Source organism: Halichoerus grypus, chromosome 9, assembly GCF_964656455.1.
Source record: "Halichoerus grypus chromosome 9, mHalGry1.hap1.1, whole genome shotgun sequence".
Taxonomy (NCBI): Eukaryota; Metazoa; Chordata; class Mammalia; order Carnivora; family Phocidae; genus Halichoerus; species Halichoerus grypus.
In genome coordinates, this window is record NC_135720.1 from 140,699,877 (window position 1) to 140,721,876 (window position 22,000).

At 49.2% G+C, this 22,000-nt stretch overlaps 1 protein-coding gene across 3 annotated transcripts in view; it reads right to left on the minus strand.

Annotated features, from left to right (window-relative positions):
- Positions 1-22,000, minus strand: part of GPLD1 (glycosylphosphatidylinositol specific phospholipase D1) — a 58,945-nt gene that overhangs the window by 6,546 nt on the left and 30,399 nt on the right. For all 3 annotated transcript variants that reach the window (XM_078055741.1, XM_078055740.1, XM_036112180.2), the window contains 13 exons: positions 16,117-16,224; positions 15,862-15,889; positions 15,631-15,770; positions 13,093-13,158; positions 11,138-11,258; positions 8,852-8,991; positions 7,229-7,415; positions 4,909-5,019; positions 3,637-3,711; positions 3,392-3,548; positions 2,807-2,948; positions 2,052-2,157; positions 1,874-1,967 (listed from right to left, as the gene is read on the minus strand). In XM_078055741.1, the coding sequence (XP_077911867.1) occupies positions 1,874-1,967; positions 2,052-2,157; positions 2,807-2,948; positions 3,392-3,548; positions 3,637-3,711; positions 4,909-5,019; positions 7,229-7,415; positions 8,852-8,991; positions 11,138-11,258; positions 13,093-13,158; positions 15,631-15,770; positions 15,862-15,889; positions 16,117-16,224 (1,475 nt within the window). The remainder of the gene's footprint in view (positions 1-1,873; positions 1,968-2,051; positions 2,158-2,806; positions 2,949-3,391; positions 3,549-3,636; positions 3,712-4,908; positions 5,020-7,228; positions 7,416-8,851; positions 8,992-11,137; positions 11,259-13,092; positions 13,159-15,630; positions 15,771-15,861; positions 15,890-16,116; positions 16,225-22,000) is intronic.

Below are 22,000 nucleotides of genomic sequence, written 5' to 3' on the forward strand. Positions count from 1 at the left end.
TAGTTTTACATTTAGGCCATTTCTAACTTCTTGCTGTTATAATTAAGACTGTGATAAAGATCCTTTCCTGCAGTTTGGAGTAGTACCTGAGAGCAGATTCTTAGAAATGGTCCAAAGAGCATCCAAGGGAATGAGCATCTTTTGAGGCCCTTGCCCTTCTGCCAAACCTTTCTTGAAGGGGCAGCATCAGTCCACCTGTCACCAGCACCGTAGTAATGCCCACCTCATCTCAGCCTCGCCATGTTTGAGTAGCATCGTTTTCATACTGAAGATACTCCACAGTTCCTCATCAGCACCCTAAAATCCCCACTAAATATTTCAGTGGTTCGTTGTGTCCAGTGACCACATAGCTTCAGCCGGAGCCTGAGCCCAGGGGCAGAGGGACAGGCCTGACAGGGTCATGTTCCCGACCACCGCCCTCAGGGATCACCCTGCAAGTACATCTGACCAAAGTGCAGTGAGTCTGTTACCAGAGAGCCAAGATGCCCACACTGCACTGAGGGATACTGATCCTGTCTCTCATAAATAAATACATAAGGTTAACTTGTATGTAATACAGACATGTAAATTGATCTTTTTATATTGTTGTATAGTATTTTGTAACAGGAAAATACCAAGACAGGAAGGACATTAAAACAAAGTCTGGAAAGCTCTAATCACAGCACTCCAGTAGAAAGAAAAGTGAAGCAAATAAAATCACTAATGGCTGTTGCAAGAGTTTGGAAAGAGCTCTGTGAAAGGGGGAAAAACCCCAACTACTCCAAAGCTAAGTCAGCATCCGGGGTTACAGTGCTGTGTCCTTAGTCATGCAATGAAGAATCTCGCCATTCTGGGGTGGCTGGCCGGCTCAGTCCACAGAGCACGCACCTGTTGATCTCCCGGTCATGGGTTCAAGCCCCACGCTGGGCGTGGAGCCCAGTTAAAATGAAAGAAAGAAAAGGAAAAAAAACATCTAGCCATTCTTTTGCCCAATCCACTCTTACTCTTCTAATGTGTGCAAAAATCTTCCTGAAAAATAACTTGACGATATGTAAGGAGAGCCTTATTAGTAGACCCTCTAGTCCAGGAATTAAACTATTCAGGAGGCAAGAGTTTTCTGTACACCGACTTTCGAGAGAGAAGATGGTATTCACAATAGTGAAAAATTGGGAGCATCCTAAATTTCAGCTTAAGTTTTTCCTTAAATATCTGGATAAGGGGTGATTTCTATATACATCTTTTCTTTTCACAAATTTCTACAATAAGCATGATTCACTTTGATCATCTTCAAGGGAGTAGGTTTTGTTTTGTTTTTAAGATTTTATTTATTTATTGAGAGAGAGAGAGTGACACAAGCAGAGGGAGAGGGAGAAGCAGGCTCCCCTCCGAGCAGGGAGCCTGATGTGGGGCTCGATTCCACGACCCTGGGACCCTGAGCTGAAGGCAGACGCTTAACGACTGAGCCACCCAGGCGCCCAAAGGGAGTAAGTTTTTGGTGGCTTTTTAAAACTCTTTCCCGTAACACAAGTGATGTTTTATTAACATAAGTCCTCAGCAGACCTAGTCCCGGTGAACTGATGTGTAGAATTTTCTGAACCCCTCCTCTTGCTCCAAGCTCAGTGAGACTGGAGCTTTAACAACACACTCGGTTACTTTCATGAGGGATTTTCAACAAATCTCTGAGGTGAATATTATAATTTGTGTTTTGCGGATGAGGATACTAATGCTCAGGTAGGTTAAGTAACTTCCCCCAGGTTATGCCGCTTGCTATTACCGAGAAAAGGAAATACAGTCTGGTCTGTCTGGCTCCAGATTTCACAACCTTCCCCCCAAGGATGTGGTCAAGAAGCCACCCGACTAAAAACGCAGTCATGTTTCCCAGCGTGTGACCTACCGTGAGTCGGGGCTCCAGCCAGCAACACTTGTTTCTGAGTCCCGTTCACCAGCACGTGGCCGCTGGACAGGGAAGTCCCCAGCTTCCCCATCGTCTGTGAAATGCCGTCAGTCGGCACCGTGCAGCTCCGAGAGCTCTCCCCGGTGCCCAGTCTCCGTGGGGGGAGCGGCAGCCTTACCTTGTCTCCGGAAATGGTAAACCAGCTTTGGCGTTGTGGGGGCAAATAGCCATACACCCGTCCGAGGCTCTGTTTCTCATCGTGAGCGTGGAACAGGTGGCCCGGGCTGGAAGGAAGCACACGCAGACGGGGGAGAAGAGCGGGCCGACTAGTCAGGGCCCGGCGAACACAAGCCCCCTCTGCCCCGCCCCTGCCATCCTGGGATCCTGGCAGGGGAGCGGGGTGGCTTTCTGCTGATGCGAAGCTCACCACTCTGCCTCCCCACTGAGGGCAGGTAGAGGGAGGGCCACGGCCACGGGCTGAATCGTGTTCCTCCGGAATCCACGTCGGAGTCTGAACCCCAGCACCTCAGAATATGTGTATTTGGAGACCGGGCCTCAAAGAGGCCATCATGTTACGCTGACGTCATTGGGGTGGGGCCTGATCTAGTAGGACTGGGTGTCCTCGTAAGGACAGACAACATGGACGGGCGCAGACCCAGGAGAGGCCCGGAGAAGGCGGCCCCCTGCAAGGCGAGGAGAGTGGCCTTGAGATGGCCGCCACCAACCCCGCGCCCTGGAGAAGATGCGTTCCCGCGGCTTCTGCTACCCAGGCTGTGGGACGGTCACAGGAGCCCTGGCAGACTCATCCCCCTCCTAGCTCCTGCTTCAGCTTCCGAGAATCCGCCACTTTGCCACAGAGCCGCAGCTTTTCCTATGGGGTCGGGGCCCCCGCGGCAGCCGGCATCTGCCCCTCGCGCCCCGGGGAGCACCCACCTACTGGTGTTCCTCCAGGTTGGGCTCCCTACCAGCAGCACGGTTGTGTGGTTCACGCGGAGCCCGTGGAGGGCGTAGCCGAGCCAGGAGAAGTCCGCCTCGCCCCGCACCGTCCAGTTGGCCGCCTCCACGCCCAGCTTTTCTACACGAGACAACCAGTGCCCTTTACCTTCCGTGGGAGGCTGTCACAGGACAAGCACATTTCTGGAGCTCACTTCTGTGGGGTGGAGGATGCGATATAAACGGAGCCCCCCAGCGGGCAGGTCGGAGCATCACTGGGATGCCTTCCGAGTTCCCAGGCTTCCATGGAAAGCCTCTGCCAACAAGCTACGGGCCCCCTTTGGATCTGGACCTGGAAGTTGGACCCCTTTTTGTATATCCGTGATTCTACCCATATCACCTGGATGATAAAGGTAGATACTCTTGTATCTTATCTGCAAGAGGAAGAGCTATTAGAAAATTTAGATGACCTGATAGTGGAAGGAGGGAGATAGGACAGAAGCCCACAGGTACGAGGACAGACTAGAGCAGGGAGGTCTCGGGAGGTCTCCGCCCCCACCCCCTCCTCCCCCTCGCAAGCACTACCTTTGTGGCTCCAGCTGGGGTCGGAATAGAACGCAGCCACCATGCCCTTCTGTTTCCCTCCACCCGGCGCGAAAGGGGAGCCCATCACCAGATCGGGCTCGCCGTCCTCGTTCATGTCTGCGGCCACCAGCGTCCAGCCCAAGTTACAGTAGGTGTCCTGTAGGAGAACCAGGAGAGCACATCCCACTCAAAGGCGGACAGCAGGAGGCGGCGAGGTCTGGCCCTGGCCCAGGGGGTCCCTGTACCTGGCAGGAGATGGTGACGTTGGGGCCAGAAGACACTCCTCCTTGTCTGGAGCCGAAGTAGACGTACACCGCACCCTGGGCGAAAGCAAGCCGCGGGGCGGTCACTCAGATCACCAGAGAGGGGGTGAAGAGGACCTAAATCACCCGAGTCCCCACGGTCGGGAGCTCAGCAACAGACAAACAGGACAAGTGGTTTTTACGTCTCTCACTTGCGTCAGCGTGTTGGAGCCCCCAACGCTGAGACAGCCACCCCTATCCTTTCACATCACACACACTTGTTCAGTGCACCGGCTGGACAACCCGCTCGCCTCCCTGCATTGAGGCCAGCTCTGTTTCTGGCTCGCCCATGGTGCCTTCCCTGACCCGGCCGTGATTCCTCAGAACATGACACGCCGTGTGGCCAGCGTCCACAGCCCTGAGACGCATGTGCGCCATCATTCCCTGTCCTGAAACAGCTCCCATCTTGTAGCTTGCTGGTCTCCACCCTCACTCATTCAAGAAGCGTTTATGTTCCACCACGAGCCAGGTGCAGGGAAGACCGTGTAAGTCAGACCACACTCTGTCCTCCCAAGAAGCTGGCCAACGGGCAGTGACACCACGGTGTGGAAGGGACTAGAGGGAACGGCTGTGGTGTGCGGACAGTGACATGGGGCCCACGTCACGGGCTGACGTCAGCTCCCAGGTGGGTGCCCTGTCGCTCCTGAAGGACCAAGGGGAGAAAGGGCCTTCTCCACGCGCCCTCAGGCCAGGGGGCCTGTGGGTCCAGAGGACAAACGGCTCACAGTCTGGAAGCAGAGAGCGAGGAGACGGGGACAAAGCGAGCTCGTGGCAGGTCGAGGTGATGAGGGGCCTTTGACCTTCTGGGTCACACGGTGCAGGAGCCGGTGCCCTGCCGTGTATGGGGCACATGCGACGAGAGCCTGCGCTGCGGGACCCGGGACCTCGGCCAGGGCGCAGGGATCCAGGGAGGTGTCCGCTCGGCAGTGAGGACGGGGGCTCTCGAGTGGCTGGAACCCCCGTCCCCCTCACCATTCAGTATCTTGGTGGGAGGGAGGGGGCGCAAAATAGGGGAAACCCAGGAAGGCAGAACTAGGTGCCGCCCGGTAACCCAAGGTCGTGTCAAGGACCCAAACTGAGGGGCCCGAGATGATCTCCCCACAAATGCGGGCCTGGTACATTTGGCTGGCTGCTTCCCACGGACCTTCCCCCAGACGTTCCACCCGCCCTGCCTCCCCCTCCCCGACCCCCCCCCCCCAGCTGCAGCAGCCCTACCGTGTAGGCCAGCTTCTCGGAGCCCACCGACGGCGCTCCCACAGCCAGGTCAGGCACGCCGTCCTTGTTGAAGTCCAACACGGCCAAGGCCGAGCCAAACCGACCTGAGGGCTGAAGGGCACCAGTGACCCCCCGGGCCAAGCCACAGCCTTCAGAAAAGCAGGCGACTCCCTGGGAGGACAGGGACCCGGGCCCCCGACCTGGACGCCGAGGGCCCAGGGAAAAATCTGCGGCGACCGGAGCACGTCCGCGCCCCGCCTGCTGGGTGTCTGCTTGGAGGGGACGAGGAGGGGCCAGAAAGAAAAGGGTCCGTTCTCACAAGTTCTGGGTTTTTTGAAAATGGTCCCACATGAAGGGCCAGGCTCCCTTGGAAAGTACCCAAAATAAGAGCCCCATACACCAGCAACACTGGCTGCCATGTGACGAGCACTCGGAACGTTCGTCCCACGGGAGGGCACAGCGTGGACAGCACCTTACACGCACGGGGGCAGGTACGTTCACTACGCCCCGTTCACAGCTTATGGATGGGAACCCCAGTCCATTCGGGGACCCTGCTCTTCCGAGCTGGATTCTCTCCTCTCCTGCTCTCCAGAACCGGCCTCGTCCGCAAAGCCACTCCGCCGGCTCTCCTGCTCTTTCACAGCACAGGCGACAGTGAGCAGTCTTGCCAAGCGGAGGCTTGCCCCACACACGTTCCCACGACCCAGAACCCACATCAATTATGTATTGGCCAATCGGGCTGCACCTGGCGTGCAGCAGCCTCTGGAGAGGGCCCCCCCTCCGAGGTGGGAACTTGAAGAACGAGAAAGGGTTGCTCTGAGCACCAAGCACGGAGGGGCAGCCAGGGAGTAAGGGCGCCGGGCGGCGGCGGCCAGCCTCGTTTGGTCGCCAGCTGCACGTCAAGCCCTCCCACACATCAACCCGGTGCTCCTCGACAAGCAGACTCTTCCAGCAGAGCCACGCCCGAGGCCGCTCATCCTCCTCCTCACCCTCCAGACAGGGACACAGACAGGCTGACTGCAGGCCTAGGCTACACCTGCGCCTTCAGCGGCCATAACACGGCACTGCCTCCTTCCTCGTCCCACGGATCTGAGAGCGTGCATCCCCCTCCACGGGCAGAGCCCGGCCGGCAGGAGCCCCAACGCTCTGACACGGCACGGCTTTGTGAGGAAGCAAGGAGCAGAGACGCCTGGGCGGCTCAGTCGTTAGCGGCTGCCTTCGGCTCAGGTCATGATCCCGGGGTCCTGGGATCGAGCCCCGCATCGGGCTCCCTGCTTCTCCCTCTCTGTCTGCCGCTCCCCCTGCTTGTGTGCATGCTATCTGGCAAATAAGTAAGTATCTTAAAAAAAAAAAAAAGCAACAGGAATGGGTAAACTTATTTTGGAACATTCTCGTGGTAGCAGAAGGGTCCAGTAAATGCTGTGCGTCTGGGACTATGAAACCTCACACACTGGCCAGCCAACGGAGGATCACCTCTCCAATGCAGGGCTCCTTCTGTCCCGTCGTTAACCCCATACCCTTCATGTGTAAAGTACGTCCAGGCATGTCATCTTGTTTTGTCCTCACAGCATTAATTCCACAGCAAAAGCGGTTTCCCCAGGACAAAACCACGGTCTGATGTCAAGTCCAGCGTCCCTTGCCCTGCTGCTTGCTGCGGGGAGCACGCAGTCCCACCAAAGCCCCCGAGCTCGCCTGTGACCAGTCGCAAGGCTGCCTGTCCCCCCTTCCTGCTCCTCTTAAGGACTAATGCCAGTCGAGGTCCCTGCTGTCCCGAGACCGAGCGACACTGACTCCACGCAGAGCCTTTCTCCTACAGTCACCGTGGGCCTTTTCTGGGGATGCATCACCACTTAAAATCAAGGAATGAAATCTGAGCGAAGTCTGGAGTTTAGGGAAGAGTCACGTACCAGAGTTGGTTTCTTACATCTGATACGCTGACACCGTAGTTACGTAAGACGCTACCTTAGGGGAAGCCGGGTACGGGGTGTGTGGAACTCTGCACTGTCTTTACAGCTTTTCTGTGAATCTAACATTCTTACAAAATAAAAATTCACATATAAAAAGAGGGAGGCTTAAAAAATTCGGGGGGGTGCTTGTAATCTCAAGAAATCACATCCTGACTGGCGACTCAGAGCAGCTCTGAATAAACAGCAGCTGTGTTTCGGGCGGGTACTGGGCCAACAGGCTTTTAAAAATGGCAAGTGTTCCACAGACGGAGGCCACCAGCCGTTTCCTGGCTATTTGCTCTGGGGAACCTGCCACGAGAGACGGGCAGTGGCTTATGGACATGAGAAGGGAAAGTTGGAGCCGGGCGCCCCACCTGGAAACCCTCCAGGGTCACGTGGGCCTCCTTGTCGAGATCCAGGTCGAGGGGGGGCAGGCCCAGCTCGCTGCCGTACACGAGGTACACGCGCCCAACCTGGCTGTGGCCGGGGCGGCTGTAGCCCGGGGCGCCCACCACCAGGTCCCCGAGCCCGTCCTGGTTGAGGTCAGCCGAGGTCATTGCCCTGTGGGGAAGAAGAGAGAACACCCCGTCCAGTGTCTACGGAGAGCCATGGGTGAGACGGTCGCCTGCTTCTCTCTACAGAACTCCCTCTTGCTGCTTTTTTCACCCTGCGTGGCTGTGGAGAATATCCACTTCTGAGGTTATATGGTTTGTGAGATCTGGTCTTGCTCTCCACGAAACACAACAACACTGGACACATTAAGGCCTCTGGGCATTTCTGAACCTTATGACCCGAGCAGGTGAAAAGCATCTTCACAAAGCATCACATTCGGTGTGCAAACCCAGAGCCGCGAAGCACGATCCTGGGCTCGCCGGGAACACAGGAAATCTGCATCCGGCCGACGGCACCGGGAGCTTTCCGACGGACCAGGTAACAAACGGAAAGGATGGAGCCTGAGACCAACGTGTGTTAAGTACACCGTGTTATTTCTACCATAGTTGCTTAGGGTACCTTGTACCGTGAAGAAATTACATGTTCAGCGTATTTAGTGGATGTTTCCAAACGAGGGTCTATGACCCACGGTTATAGATCAAAGGTCCAAATGTCTTTGTTGGGGCAGCTAGAAAGACCAGAAATCATGTTATTTATTGTAGTTTTCATGGCCATGTAAGGACTGCATGGCGGCACAGAAGGAAAAAGAGAAAAGTTGTCTCTAAAGGGGCTGCCGCCCAGTGAGAAAGGCCAGACACACTGACCATGGACACACTGCTGTCCCCTGGCTCCCTGGGCTGGAAGCTGGGGAGGGACCTCTGCACCACCCCCCACCCCCCCGTGGCAGCAAGCCCAGCAGGGGACCACCTTTGGCTGCGTCAGGAAGGCAGCCAGGAAGAGCCATCATGCACAGGGGACCGGCCAATAAACAGCATTCACCTCCTGTCGCCCGAGCTGGGGCTGAAAGCATCAGGGGCCCCCAAAAAGAAGGGCTGTCAGCAAATTGTTCCAAGGGAAACAGTGTCATCTGGATCTGAGAAGTGTGGTTGAAATAAGAGGTTTCCCCCAAACCGCCATATACTTGGGCTTGGTTTGGGTTGATCATGAAACTCAAGAGGAACCCCCAGCATTCTAAGTATACAATTATTGTGGTGTGCTCGGCTTCTGTCCTATGAAGCGATGATATCCCCATCACTGTAATAGCTGTTTATCCACTCCTAACGTCGTGAGATTCCCAGAAGGACATCGAAGCTTGGCCATTGTTCTACAACACTTCATCATGGTAATTATTCAGTAAAGTGAAAGCTCCCTGCATTTAAACACATTCTGACCCATTTTAAGGAGACAGTTTCATCTTTACAGTAACTTGACCACTATATTAATGTTTTTGTTGATGATGAACTAATTGGAATATAAGGTGCTAACAGGTGCCACCAAAACCATCTGTTGAAATGACTGAACTTCATACTGGGGACAGCTTTCGGGAGTAGGAGAAACACACCTACCAGCCGAGTCTCGTGTAGGGGAAAGACAGGAAGTAAGATGCCAGGGGGCTGGAGACATGTTTCCATGACTGCTGGGAGCTGCCTGTGAACATTGTCCGTATGTTCCTTCCCAAAGTCTGGTACAGAAAAGTAAGGGAGTCCTGGAAACACAAAATCATTACAGATAAGGACACGTGGCGTAATCAATGAAAACTATTATTTCTCGTCAAAAGTATTAGACTTTCTAAAGGAAACCCATTTTGACAGTGCTAAAAAAATAAAGCATCAATTCCTATCAGTAAGATCCCTTGGGATGAGCAATTAGGGAGGCAAATCACGACCCCTGTATGCAGAGAGGGAGGGTAGGTGCGGCCCTAGCGTTCAGGTCCGGATGGCAACAAAGACTTAGCTGGGCCTTCACCTGAACCAAAGTCAGGAGAGTCCCTACGAACCCATAGAACGTAACAAAATCAATTTAACGGATTAAAACGGCTTAAGTGTTCAATCTAGAACTAGGATTGTGTGTGTGTGTGTGTGTGTTTTTTCCCCCACTCGTTCTGCACCACCACCAGGATGCTGAAAATAGCCTCCAAACCACAGCCAAATGGAGGGGCTGCTGTGTTTGCTTAGGCACCAGAGGTCATCTGCCAAGCGCCGGAAGCAAGCCAAGCACGGGGACAGCGTGGGATCTGAGGTGTTCTGAACGTGGTTGTGCGCAGACTTGAGTGGCCCCGAATAATCCCGCCCCATGCAGGACCCATCCACGGCCAGGGGATACAACTCTGAATCCACCCAAGGGCGAAGGAGACCCCACCAGGGCTCTGAGGCCTGGCCTGGCCGGGAGCACAGTGGGCAGAGCCGGCCGGGGCGGGGGGGGTGCCCTGCGGGACGGGGCTGTGCCTCCTGGTTCCGCACGCTAGCGCCCTCCCGTTGGCTGCCCCCCGACGCTCACCCTCATGCCCCCTGCGCCTTGCCCACTCTTCCAGGAAGCACTTACTCAGCTTCTGTGTGCCAGGCACCAGGACGGGCCTTGGCACCAGAAAGCCCCTCTCCCACGGGACCACCCTTCCACAGAGGAGACCGACCTGAGTAACTATGGGACAACACGGGAAGTGCTGTTGTTGGGGGGCCCAGGTCACGGCGGGCTACGGAATTCACGGAGCCCAGTGCAGAATGAAAATGCAGAGCCCCTGGTTCAAAAAAGTTTTAAGAATTTTTTTTAAAGATTTTATTTATTTGAGAGTGAGTGTGAGCGGGGCGGGGAAGGGAGGGAGGGAGAAAGGGTCTGAAGCAGACTGCGCTGAGCGTGATGCCCCATGTGGGGCTCGATCCCACGACTGCGAGACCACAACCTGAGCCCAAACCAGGAGTCAGACGCCCAACTGACTGAGCCACTCAGGTGACCCTAAGTTATTAGGAGTTTTAAGACAGCAAGAGCACTAACCCAAGTGTGGGGCCCTTCTCAGGGTGACTACAGGCCCCCCCGTGTGATAGCACACCTGAGAAGCAGGCCTGCCTGGGCCGGGCCCAACTCCCAGGGGAACCAGCTAGATGGTGTTCTCTGAACCCTCCAGACATTAAGAGCCCTTCACAATCCAATGCCTGCTTCCCTTCCCAAACCCCTCCTAGTGCCTTGTATCCCTGTCTTGTTTTCCAAGCAAACGAGTCTACTCATATCTCCAAATAACCCCAAACTTTCCCAAGAGATACATGCTCACTGATGAAATACTATCTACTATTCAAGGCCTAATGCAAATGCCGCCTCTGCCGTGAAGCCGTCTCTGATTGACAGCGAAGATGCAAGCTATCTTATAGGCAAAGTACTCCCCACCGAGATGTTGTTTGCATTCTATTTGCATATGATTATTTGTGTATTTATCATCACAATTAGACAAATTTTCTAAAGGTCAGAGTCCATTTCCCTTTCATCTTAAACCCCCAGTTGAACATCTGACACTTAAAAGGTGATCTCACGGATGGATTTCATATGCATCATCCCCCTGCATGGGGCTCTGCACGGTGAGCCTGCCATTTTGCTGACACGGTTTGCCTAAGGGCAAAGCAGGCCTGGCCCAGGTGCCCAGGGCCACCTCGGGCTCCACTGGACTGGCCCAAGGCCACAGAGGTCCACACACACATCTCAGAACATCTCTGGAAAAAAACAGATTTGGAGGCCAAGGATATTTGTGGCCTGGCTCATGCGCAGGTGACTCTCAGTGAATGACTGAAGGGCCAGTGAGTCTATAAGGACAAGATCATAGGGGCAGCATGTCCCTCCTTCCCCCACCGGAAGCAGAAAACTCTTACCGAAGTCCAGGAATCCACGCTGAAGAGCACACCTCTTTTAGTATAGCTTATATTTTTCGTAACATTTTTGGTTAGGGATGCAGTCAGATTCCTATGGAAATCATTTTTCTGCACTCTGGAGCTGTTGAAAAGGGAAAACAAAATGGGTCAGACTGAGGGAGCAACAGGCCCCTGAATGAAGGAATTGAAGAATACGTCAAGTCGATCGCTGGTGAGAGAATGTAACATTCGAGTATCTGGAAGTTGAAACACCTTTCATGCGACATCCCACGGAATTTTAGTGAACATGTTTCCAAGGTGTAAAAGCCTGTCCTTACCAAAAATACTTCCCAGAGCCTCAAAGTCCTATAGCATGGAAGTTGTGAATTTCTTCTAGATTACTTAAAAAAAAAAAAAGGAGTTTCAGTATTCCACACAAATAGTCAAGAAATAATGTAGCTATTTGGGAAGCTGGCATGAGGGCGTACGGATTTATCTTTGAAGACCTGCTAGAATGAATCCAACGATAAAAGCACATTTTCAAATTCATGCATTCTAACGAGACTACAAACCAGGTGCCTAGAGGAGATGGACAGGCTTCCCACGTGACTGAAGTGAAGCCCACACAATGGGAGTGAGCAAAGGGGCGTGTGTGAAACAGCCCAGTGTGGGGACCCTGACAGTCTAGAGACTGCAAGCCTGACCTAAAGGCACTCAAGTCAGTCACCAAAAAGGAAGGGAGGTGGGAGGGAGGGAGCAAAGAAAGGAAGGAAAGGAAAGAAAAAAGACTGTCCTGATTTAATAAATCCAACCATGGGGGCTTAACTGAACCTGCCTGTCTTCTGTTCTTCTGAAGCTCTCTGCTCTCTGACCTTAGGACCCTTCGCTGCTATCTCCTGTTTGAGCGTCTAACCCTCGCTCACTCTGAAGTGTCTCGGTTGAAACACTTCTTCACCGAGAGCTCCCCTGGGACGGGGTTGGGATGCTCTGTGGTACATCCTCTTCCCTCCTACGCTTGAGAGCATGTATGAGTTCTGGCCAGCGCCCATGCACCTGCCAGGACGCACGCCCTAATACAGCAGGAACGCCTTCTGCCCTGCTCACGAGGCCTCAGCGCCTGAACCAGCTCCTGGCAGCAGACAGGAGGAAATACTGCCTTATTGATATTTGTAATATTAATACAGTTTTAAGCACATGCAGTTGGCACACGACCCCAGCAGGAATACCACCCTCTGGCCCCCTTCCTCAGAAACTACCTAGAAGTCTCCTCACCCTGTCTCATCAATGACGACTTTCTCAGGGTGAAATATGGATAAAGGTTATGCATAATAACAATGAGAGTAATATTACTATTTACTGCCATTTTTATTGTTTAGCGAGCAACTTCCTGATGTGCTGTTTACCTCCATTCCTGCATGCTATCCAGGCCATGATTTTGGGAATATGCACTTTTTTTTTCTTTTTAAGGATTTTATTTATTCCCTGAGCAGGGAGCCTGATGTGGGGCTCGACCCCAGGACCCTAAGATCATGACCTGAGCCGAGGGCAGACGCTTCGCTGACTGAGCCACCCAGGGGCCCCTGCACATGTTTTTTCTATTTTGCCAAAGGAGGAAGCTGTACCTCAAAAAAAAGTTAGCGACTTGTTCAAAATCACATGGCTGTAAACGGCAGACCTGGGATTTAAACCTCTGTGTGTCTACAAATCCTGTGCCTTCGATGTCTGTTGAGCATCCTTCTGGGCAAGATGTTCTTTTTATTTTTTTTTAAGGTTTTATTTATGAGAGAGAGAGGAGGGAGGAGCAGAGGGAGAGGGAGCAGCAGACCCTGCACTGAGCGCAGAGCCAACACAGGGCTCGATCGCAGGACCCTGAGATCACGACCTGAGCCGAAACCAAGAGTCAGTCGCTTAACCCACTGAGCAACCCAGGCGCCCAAGATGTTCCTTTTCTAGGAACAGTTTTGGAATCCACTTACCCCTGGGTGCTGGCTTGTTGGCCGCCGCATGCAATGAACAGAGGGTTCTCAGGCAGGTTGCAGTCACTGGAAAGAGATGAATCAGGCATTTTTCTACCTCCTTCGCAAGCGTGAGTGTTACTGAGAATCGGTGGTGCACTTCAAGCCGCCTCCAGCGGCCTAATGCAGGGGGGCTCATTGCCGAGCCAGACATGATGGGTGAAGAACCTCGGTCCTACCTGATGAGGGCGGACGAGCTGACTGCTGGTAGCAGGACGGTAACGCAGGCAGCCCCACGCTCCGGTCAGCCCGGACTCACAGCCATCCTCCCATCCTCTTCCTCACCCTCTTCCTCACCCCCCCACCCACCCCCCGACTCCACCTGCTGAGCGGTCCCCACACTAACATGAACCATCTCGGAGTTCAAGATGGAAAGAAACAGTTTCCCAACTGTGCCCCTCTCTGCCCGATCATGCCCATTTTTTTTTTAAGATTTTTATTTATTTATTAGCACAAGTGGGGAGGAGGGGCAGAGGGAGAGGGAGAAGCAGACTCCCTGCTGAGCAGGGAGCCCGATGTGGGACTCAATCCCAGGACTCCAGGATCATGACCTGAGCCGAGGGCAGACGCTTCACCAACTGAGCCACCCAGGCGCCCCTATGAATAATCTTTGAATTAAGTAGCACTCTGGCTGGGAATGTACCATTCTTTCACTGTTTCTTTAGGAAAATACGCTACTAGAGTTTTATCAGTTAGCTAAGAAATGCTTATAATATGAAAACAAGTACATTGTTTCTTTCACTCATGAATTTGTCTTCTCTTTGGAGCCCCAAAGTTCTCATAAAGTTCCACAAATTCTGATGAATCTTCCTTTGTGTGTGTGGGTTGTGTGTAAAGATGCAGTCAATTCATGGAATTTTCGCCTTGACAAATTAGAACAGAGATCAAGAGACAATCTGTTTCTTCACAAACTCTCCTACTTAAAGAATAAAGTCTAGCTGTCTGTAGCTATTTGGACAACCTAACCAAAACAAACACCAAAGCTGCTCTCCACTTGAGGATCATGACACATGGACTTTATAAAAACAAATAAATGCAGGTCATTCACACTCATATGACCAATATAAATTTAACTTCCTTCCAATAATAATTATAATACTAGTAGCCAACATGTATTAAGTGCTCCCTAATGCTAAACCATTTGCATGAGTGACCTCACGTCGTCCTCCCAACAACCCCATGGCAAAGATAGAATTATTACTGTCCCCATTTCACAGATGAGAAAACAAAGCTTAGGGAGGTTTAGCTACTTGCTTGGGGTAACTCAGCAGTGAGAGGCAGATCTTGCCAATCCCAAAGCCCATCCGCTATCTTCGTGTGCACCTAAAAAGCCACAGCCACAGAAGGAGAGCCTGGGGATTTCACAGGAGGCTTATTTCACTATTAAAAAATAGTATTTATATTGGATTGTTTACTGTTTACCAACTGTTTAAAACAGGTTTTAATATTTACAGCCTAGTATCGACTTTATCATGCAAGGGAATTTTGTTTCAAAGCACAATATATAATTACGATTACCATTTGACTACTAGCAAAGGTTTTTAAGGGCACAGAAGAGTATCATCCAGCATGTAACATCCCGAAGCTACATGGATTTAGGTCCCTCCGATTTAGCCCAGCCCTATGCTCCTCCACCTGGAAGAGCCGCCTGGGGCAGCCCCAGCCCTCGAACCCCCTCTCCCACTCCACGGCTGCTGCTTGAGCTCCGCGCCCTGCCAGCACTGCTCCCTCCCCAGACCCCCACCCACCCCACCCAGGTCGGCAGCCGCAGACGGCCGCAGACTCCGTGGCCTGCTTGCACACTGGCTCGGAGGAGAGCCCTGGCCGTCTCACGCAGCCGGCAGACTCTGCGAGCCTATGGGGTAGACGGGCCACTGCGGCTGGGATTCGGGCGGCCCGTCTACCCCGCTCTACACACCCTGGGCTGAGTCTCTGGCTAACACTCCTCCCGGACATGCACGGCAGGAGCGGGGCAGGAGCGGGGCAGGAGCGGAGAAGGAGCTGGGCCCCAGATGCTGTTCCATACGGGCTGAGTGTCCGACTCCACCAGAAGGCTGTGATTTACAAATGCATCCATTTCTGATTTTACTTTGGAGTGGGGGTGGGGGGGTGTTCAGTGAAGCGCTCTTTGAAACCCTTTATCCCTGAGATGGCAGCAGGTGGAAAGGAGGCTCACTGAACCGTGGCCGCTGGAGCCTGGGCACAGCCCGGGTCCTCCCGGAAGAGAAGACACAGCCCAGAGGTGGAGGGGGGCCCTCCCACCGAGCACGGTTCTTCAGGATCTCTCTGTCCCTGAAACAGGGAACAGCGGCACGTGTAATCAGACGGGAGCGTGTCTTGAGTTTTGAGACCAGAGTTTCCATTCTTTTCCTCCTTGGTTAGGAGAGGCTGCACTTCGTGAGACCTTTTCATCTGATCAAGTGAAAACCTGGGAGCGGCACCAGGAGAGGGAGGGACAGGGCAGGAGTGACTGGTAGAAGAAGTGGGGCAGGGTCTCACCTGGTCCCGTTCTCTAACATGAAGCTCGTCAGACGGTAAATATTAGTGGACCAAAAAGCCATGTCATCCAGTCCCCCCAGGAAATATTCTTGGAATTGTTCCACCAAAAATGGAGACTTTCTGGAGTAAGTGGAATAAAGCTATGGCACAGAAAAAGAAAACTCAGTAAGTTTTTTTTTCTGGTAACTTTATAATCCTTTAAATGAAGATTTTGAAGAATGAAGCCTTTACCTTGGAAATAGCTAACATCTCACCATACCTGCAACATGAACAAAAATTTTGCCTGTTGAGTTGTGTTTGTACAAAGAAGTGAAGCAAATAAAAACCAAGCTCCATCTACATGTATCTACCATGATGCAACTGCCTTTGAAAAAAGCAAAAATCCAGAAATCCAAAATCCAACTCGGGAGACTTAAAATGTCAGCAAGTGCACTAAGAAGTCACACACTCAAATCAACCACAAAGTTTCCTCTGGGTCACACCTACATTTCCAAGAACTGAAGGTATGAACAGTCAACAATTGCATTTTTGGTGATGACTTCTCGGCCATAGAGTTTCTTATAAATCTCCAGCAGATCTTCAATGGGCACATACCTGAGAAAAGCAATGGAATAAAATAAGATTCTGAAATTGAAGATAATATCGGCAGCAAAAGCAGCGACCATTTACTCCATGATTATTACGTGCCAGGCATTATGCAAAGTGCTTTCCATGAACTATTTATTTAATCCTACCTAAAAGCCTAGGTGGTTGGTACTACTACATTCCCACCGGACCTAAGAGGACACTAAAGCACAGAGAACGGAATTAATTTCCCCAAAGATGCAGAGCAAACGACTGATAGCTTAATCCGGTATTTATGAAGGTACATTCAAAGACGGGAAACTAACTCTTAAGGTATAAAAAGGATGTTTAGTCTTGTGAATTCATAGTTCAAGGAGCAATATATTTTAATTCTTTGGAGCACTGAATTTTTCTCCAAAGTTATTGAGAGAGAGAGAGAGAGAGCAGGGAGGGGAGAGGGAGAGAAAGAATCTCAAGCCGGCTACATGCCCAGAGTGGAACCCAACGCAGGGCTCGATCTCACGACCCTGAGATCAGGACCTGAGCTGAAATCAAGAGTCAGATGCTTAACCGACTGAGCCACCCAAGTGCCCCCAAAGTTATTATTTTTAAAACACCAAAAATAGCTCCTCTACTTAGAGTAAACAGTGTAAGATGGTAAAAAGAATTCTAAGTCAGGCTTTTGGTTGACAGCTCCTCATTACAGTTGGAAGAAGAGTAGCACACATGAGATTAATGCTAAATCATCTTCTGTCTTCATTTCTGAAGCCTTAGACTATACTGGACAGAAACCGCAACCAAGCAAAACCCGATTTTAGTGTATTTATAAGAAAGAATCTATGGATATATCCACTTTTTAATTTACAAGAGTACCAGAGTTGTCCTCCCAACAGAAATAGCTTCAGGCTAGACACAATAACAAAAATATTTTTTTTAGATGAATCACCACGCTAGCAAGAAGGTTTTCTTTTCCAAAAGCCCAAAACAAATTGAAACTGGAAACTTGAAGAGGTAAGCAAATGTGGAAGCCAAGCTTTGCCCCAAGCCCTTGGAGATTTTCCGATGGCTGCCTTGTATGCCGAAGATGTGGGCTGAAGCGTAGGAACCAGCCAAAGCAGCCCATCTCAGAAGAGACTCTGCACTGAAAGCTACCCTCGGCAGGAGTATCAGCTAGAGACAAACCCAACCTATTAAAAAGGACAGCAAAGAAACTGGTCTTCATCTTGACGATGCACAGAGAAGGGGAGAAACAGATCTCCCCCTAAAACTCGTAACTACTACCAGTCCCACAAATGTTCTGTCCTGCATTCATGCCATCGCTGTAATCAGGAAAACCTCAAGGGCTGAATGTAACTCAATGTGGTCCTAGGTTAACATGCCTCGAGGCAGCCTGCAGAAGTCCAGACAAACCCTCGATAGAGAAATGCAACTCTACGGCCATGAGTAATTCGAGCACCATGGGACATAACCAAGAGAACCAGCGTAACTATAGTTAGAGCTGCTAAAGTCGACTTGAAGGCAATAAGCATTCATTAGAGATGAGGAAGGTCACTATGTCATGATGAGAAGGTTCAACTCACCAGAAAGACATGAGATTTTTACACTTGAATGTACCTAACAACGTATCTTCAAAACATATATATACACACACACATATATACACATATATATACATATATACACACACACACATATACACACACATATACACACATATATACACACACACATACACACACACATACACACATACACACACATACATATACACACACATACACATACACACGCATATACACATACGCATATACACATACACATACATATACACATACACACATATACACACATACACACACACATACACATACACGCGCATATACACATACACACGCATATACACATATACACATGCATACATACATATACATACATATACACATACACATACATATACACATATACACATGCATATACACATATACATATACATACATATACACATACACATACATATACACATATACACATATATATATATCTATATCTCTCTCTATATATCAAGTTGACAGAACCTCAAGGAGAAATGGGAAAAAAAAAATCCACTATCGCTGGGGGAAATTTTTTAACAAATTTTTCTCTCAGTAATTATTAGATCAACCTAATATAAAATAAAAAGGCTACTTATAATTTTAACAGTAAATTTAATGAGCTTACACTAGTAAGCAAATATGTAACATTAGGTCAAAAATTGGAGAACATTCTCTTCAAGCACAGATGGGATATTTACAAGAGTTGATTAATGCTAGACCTTAAATTGAGACTCAGTGGGAGACTCCTGACAAAGATGAAAGATGACAGAGCAGGAGGACCCTAGATCGATCCCATCTCACTGAGCCAACACTCACATCAGTGCAACAACCCAGAAAACAACCCAAAGACTGGCAGAAGAGTGGCGCCTGGCCAGCTCAGTCAGAAGATCGAGTAACTCTTGATCTCAGGTTTGTGGGTTCCAGCCCCATATTGAGGATAGACATTACTAAAATGAAAATAATTAAAAAAAAAAAAAAAAGACTGGCAGAAGAGACTCCACAACTAAATGTAGAGAAGAGACCGGCTCAAGGAGAGTAGAAAAGGCAGAGACATGGTGGGGCTGCTAAACCCCATGGGTCTGGCTACCAGAAGGAGGGAGCCGTGGTTTCAGGGAGGGGTGAGAAGCAGATTATCACACTGGGGAGCCTGCAAGGGGGAGCTACATCCCCACAGCATTTAGCTTTGAAAATAAGAGGGGCCAAATGTTCTGAGTCCTAGCCAGTGGGACTTAAAGCCTAGAATTTAAAAAAAATCAGTGGGCTTGGCTCTGGAAGAGCCCAGAGAGTAACAGGAAGCTCCGTCTCTGCCCTTAAAGAGATAGCACGACAGGGCACCTGGGTGGCTCAGTTGGTTAAGCATCTGCCTTCAGCGCAGGTCATGATCCCAGGGTCCTAGGATCAAGCCCCTCATCAGGCTCCCTGCTCAGTGGGAAGCCTGCTTCTCCTTCTGCCTCTGCTGCTCCGCCGGCTTATGTGCATGCTCTCTAACAAATAAAATCTTGAAAAAAAAAAAAAAAACAGGACAAAAATCACAGAAAGAGACCTAAGCAAAGTAAGTAATATGACTGATAGGGAATTTTTATTTTTTTAAAGATTTTATTTATTCATTTGAGAGAGAGAGCACAAGAGAGGGGCCGAGGAAGAGGGAGAAGCAGACTCCGATCCGAGGACCTCTGGATCATGACCAGAGCTGAAGGCAGATGCTCAACCAACTGAGCCACCCAGGTGCCCCGTGATAGGGAATTTAAAGTAATGATCATAAAGATATTCCCTGGACTTAAGAAAAGACTGGAGGCCATCAGTGAGATCCTTACCACAGAGATTAAAAAAAAAAAAATCAGATGAAGAACATGATATTGAAATAAGAAATACACTTGATAGAATAAATAGGCTAGAGGAAGCAGAAGAACAAATGATCTGGAAGACAGAGTAATGGAAGTAATCAAGCTGAGCAGGTGCGAGAAAAAATTATGCAAAACAAGAATGGACTTAAGGAACTCAGTGGCTCCATCAAACATGATGGCATTCGCATTATAGGGATCCCAGTAGGAGAGAGAGAAGGGGGGGTGGCAGAAAATTTATTTGAAGAAATAATAGCTGAAAACTTCCCTAATGTGAGGAAGGAAACAGATACTGAAATGCAGGAAGCACAGAGATATCCCCCCAAAACTCAAGAAGGTCCACACCAAGACACATAATAATTAAAATGGCAAAAAAGTCATGATAAAGAAACAATTTTAAAAGCAGCAAAAGACAGTTACATACCATACCCTGTAAGGCTATCAACTAATTTTTCTACAGAATCTGAAAGCAAGAAGGGAGTAGCATGATACATTCAAAGTGCTGAATGGGAAAAATCTGCAGTGAAGAATGCTCTATCCAGCCTTTAGAAGGAGAGATAAACAGTTTCCAGACAAACAAAAACTAAAGGAGTTCATGACCACTAAACCAGCCTTACAAGAAATGTTAAAGGGGACTCTGTGAGTGGAAAGGAGAGACCGTTAAGTGAAGAGTATGAAAAACAGAAAACACAGAAACAGTAAAAAAAGTAAATCTGTAAAAATAAGTCAAGGGATTCACCAAAATAAGAGGATGTAAATTATGCCACCAGATCCCTAAAATGTGTGGGGGGGGGGGGGGGAGTAAAGAATGGGTTCAAGTTAAACAACCATCAGCTTAAAACAGACTATGTGCAGAAGATGTTATATACAAACCTGTGTATGAAATGGTAACCACAAGTCAAAAACCACTAATAGATATAAAAAAAAACAAAGAGAAAGGAATCTAAGTCTATCACTACAAAAAGCCAACTAATCATAAGCGAAAAGAGCAAGAGAAGGATCAGAAAGAAAAAAAAAAACCTAAAGAAAGCACCACAAAATAAGTAACAAAATGGACTAAAAAACATACCTATCAATAATTACCATGAATGTAAATGGACTAAATGCTCCAATCAAAAGACATAGGGTGACAGGATGGATTAAAAAAAAAACAAAACAAGACTCATCTATATGTTGCTTACAAGAGACTCATCTCAGACTGAAAGACACCTGCAGACTGAGAGTGAGAGGATGGAGAAGCACTTATCATGCACATGAATGTCAAAAGAAAGCTAGGGTAGCAATACTTATATTGGACAAAACAGACTTTAAAACAAACACTATAAAAAAAGTAAATAAAACACTGTAACAAGAGACAAATAAAGGCACAATGTAATAAAAAAGGTGACAATCCAACAAGAAGATACAACAATTGTAAATATTTATGCACCCAATATGGGAGCTCCCAAACATATAAAGTAGTTAATAGCAAGTGTAAAGGAAGTAACTGATAGTAATACAATAATAGTAAGGGACTTTAACACCCCATTTACATCAATGGACAGATCATCCAAACAGAAAATCAAGAAAACAATGGCTTTGAATGACACATTGGATCCAATGGATCTAACAGATATATTCAGAACATTCTATCCTAAAACGGAAGAATACACATTCTTTTCCAGTGCACACGGAACATTCTCCAGAACAAATCATATATCAGGCCTCCACAAATTCAAAAAACCAAAGTCATACCATGCATTTTTTCTGACCACAATGCTATGAAACTAGAAATTATAAAAACTGGAAGGAACATGGGTGGGGGGATGGGTTAGCCTGGTGATGGGTATTAAATAGGGCATGTATTGCATGGAGCACTGGGTGTTATACACAATGAATCATAGAACACTACATCAAAAACTAACAATGTAATGTATGGTGATTAACATAACAATAAAAAATTTTAAAAAACTGGAAGGAACACAAATACATAGAGGTAAAATAACATGCTACTAAACAATGAATGGGTCAACTGAGAAATCAGAAAAGAAATTACAGATTACACTGAAATAAATGAAAACACAACAGTCCAAAATCTTTGGGTTACAGCCACAGGGGTTCTAAGAGGGAAGTTTATAGCAATACAGGCCCACCTCAAGAAGCAAGAAAAATCTCAAATAAACAACCTAACCTTATGCCTAAAGGAGCTAGAAAAAGAACAAACCCCAAAACCAGTAGAAGGAAGGAAATAATAAAGAGTAGAGCAGAAGTAAATGATGTAGAAACTAAAAACCAATAGAACAGATCAATGAAGCCATGAACTAGTTCTTTGCGAAGATTAAAACTTCAGCCAGACTAAGGGGCGCCTGGGTGGCTCAGTCGTTAAGCGTCTGC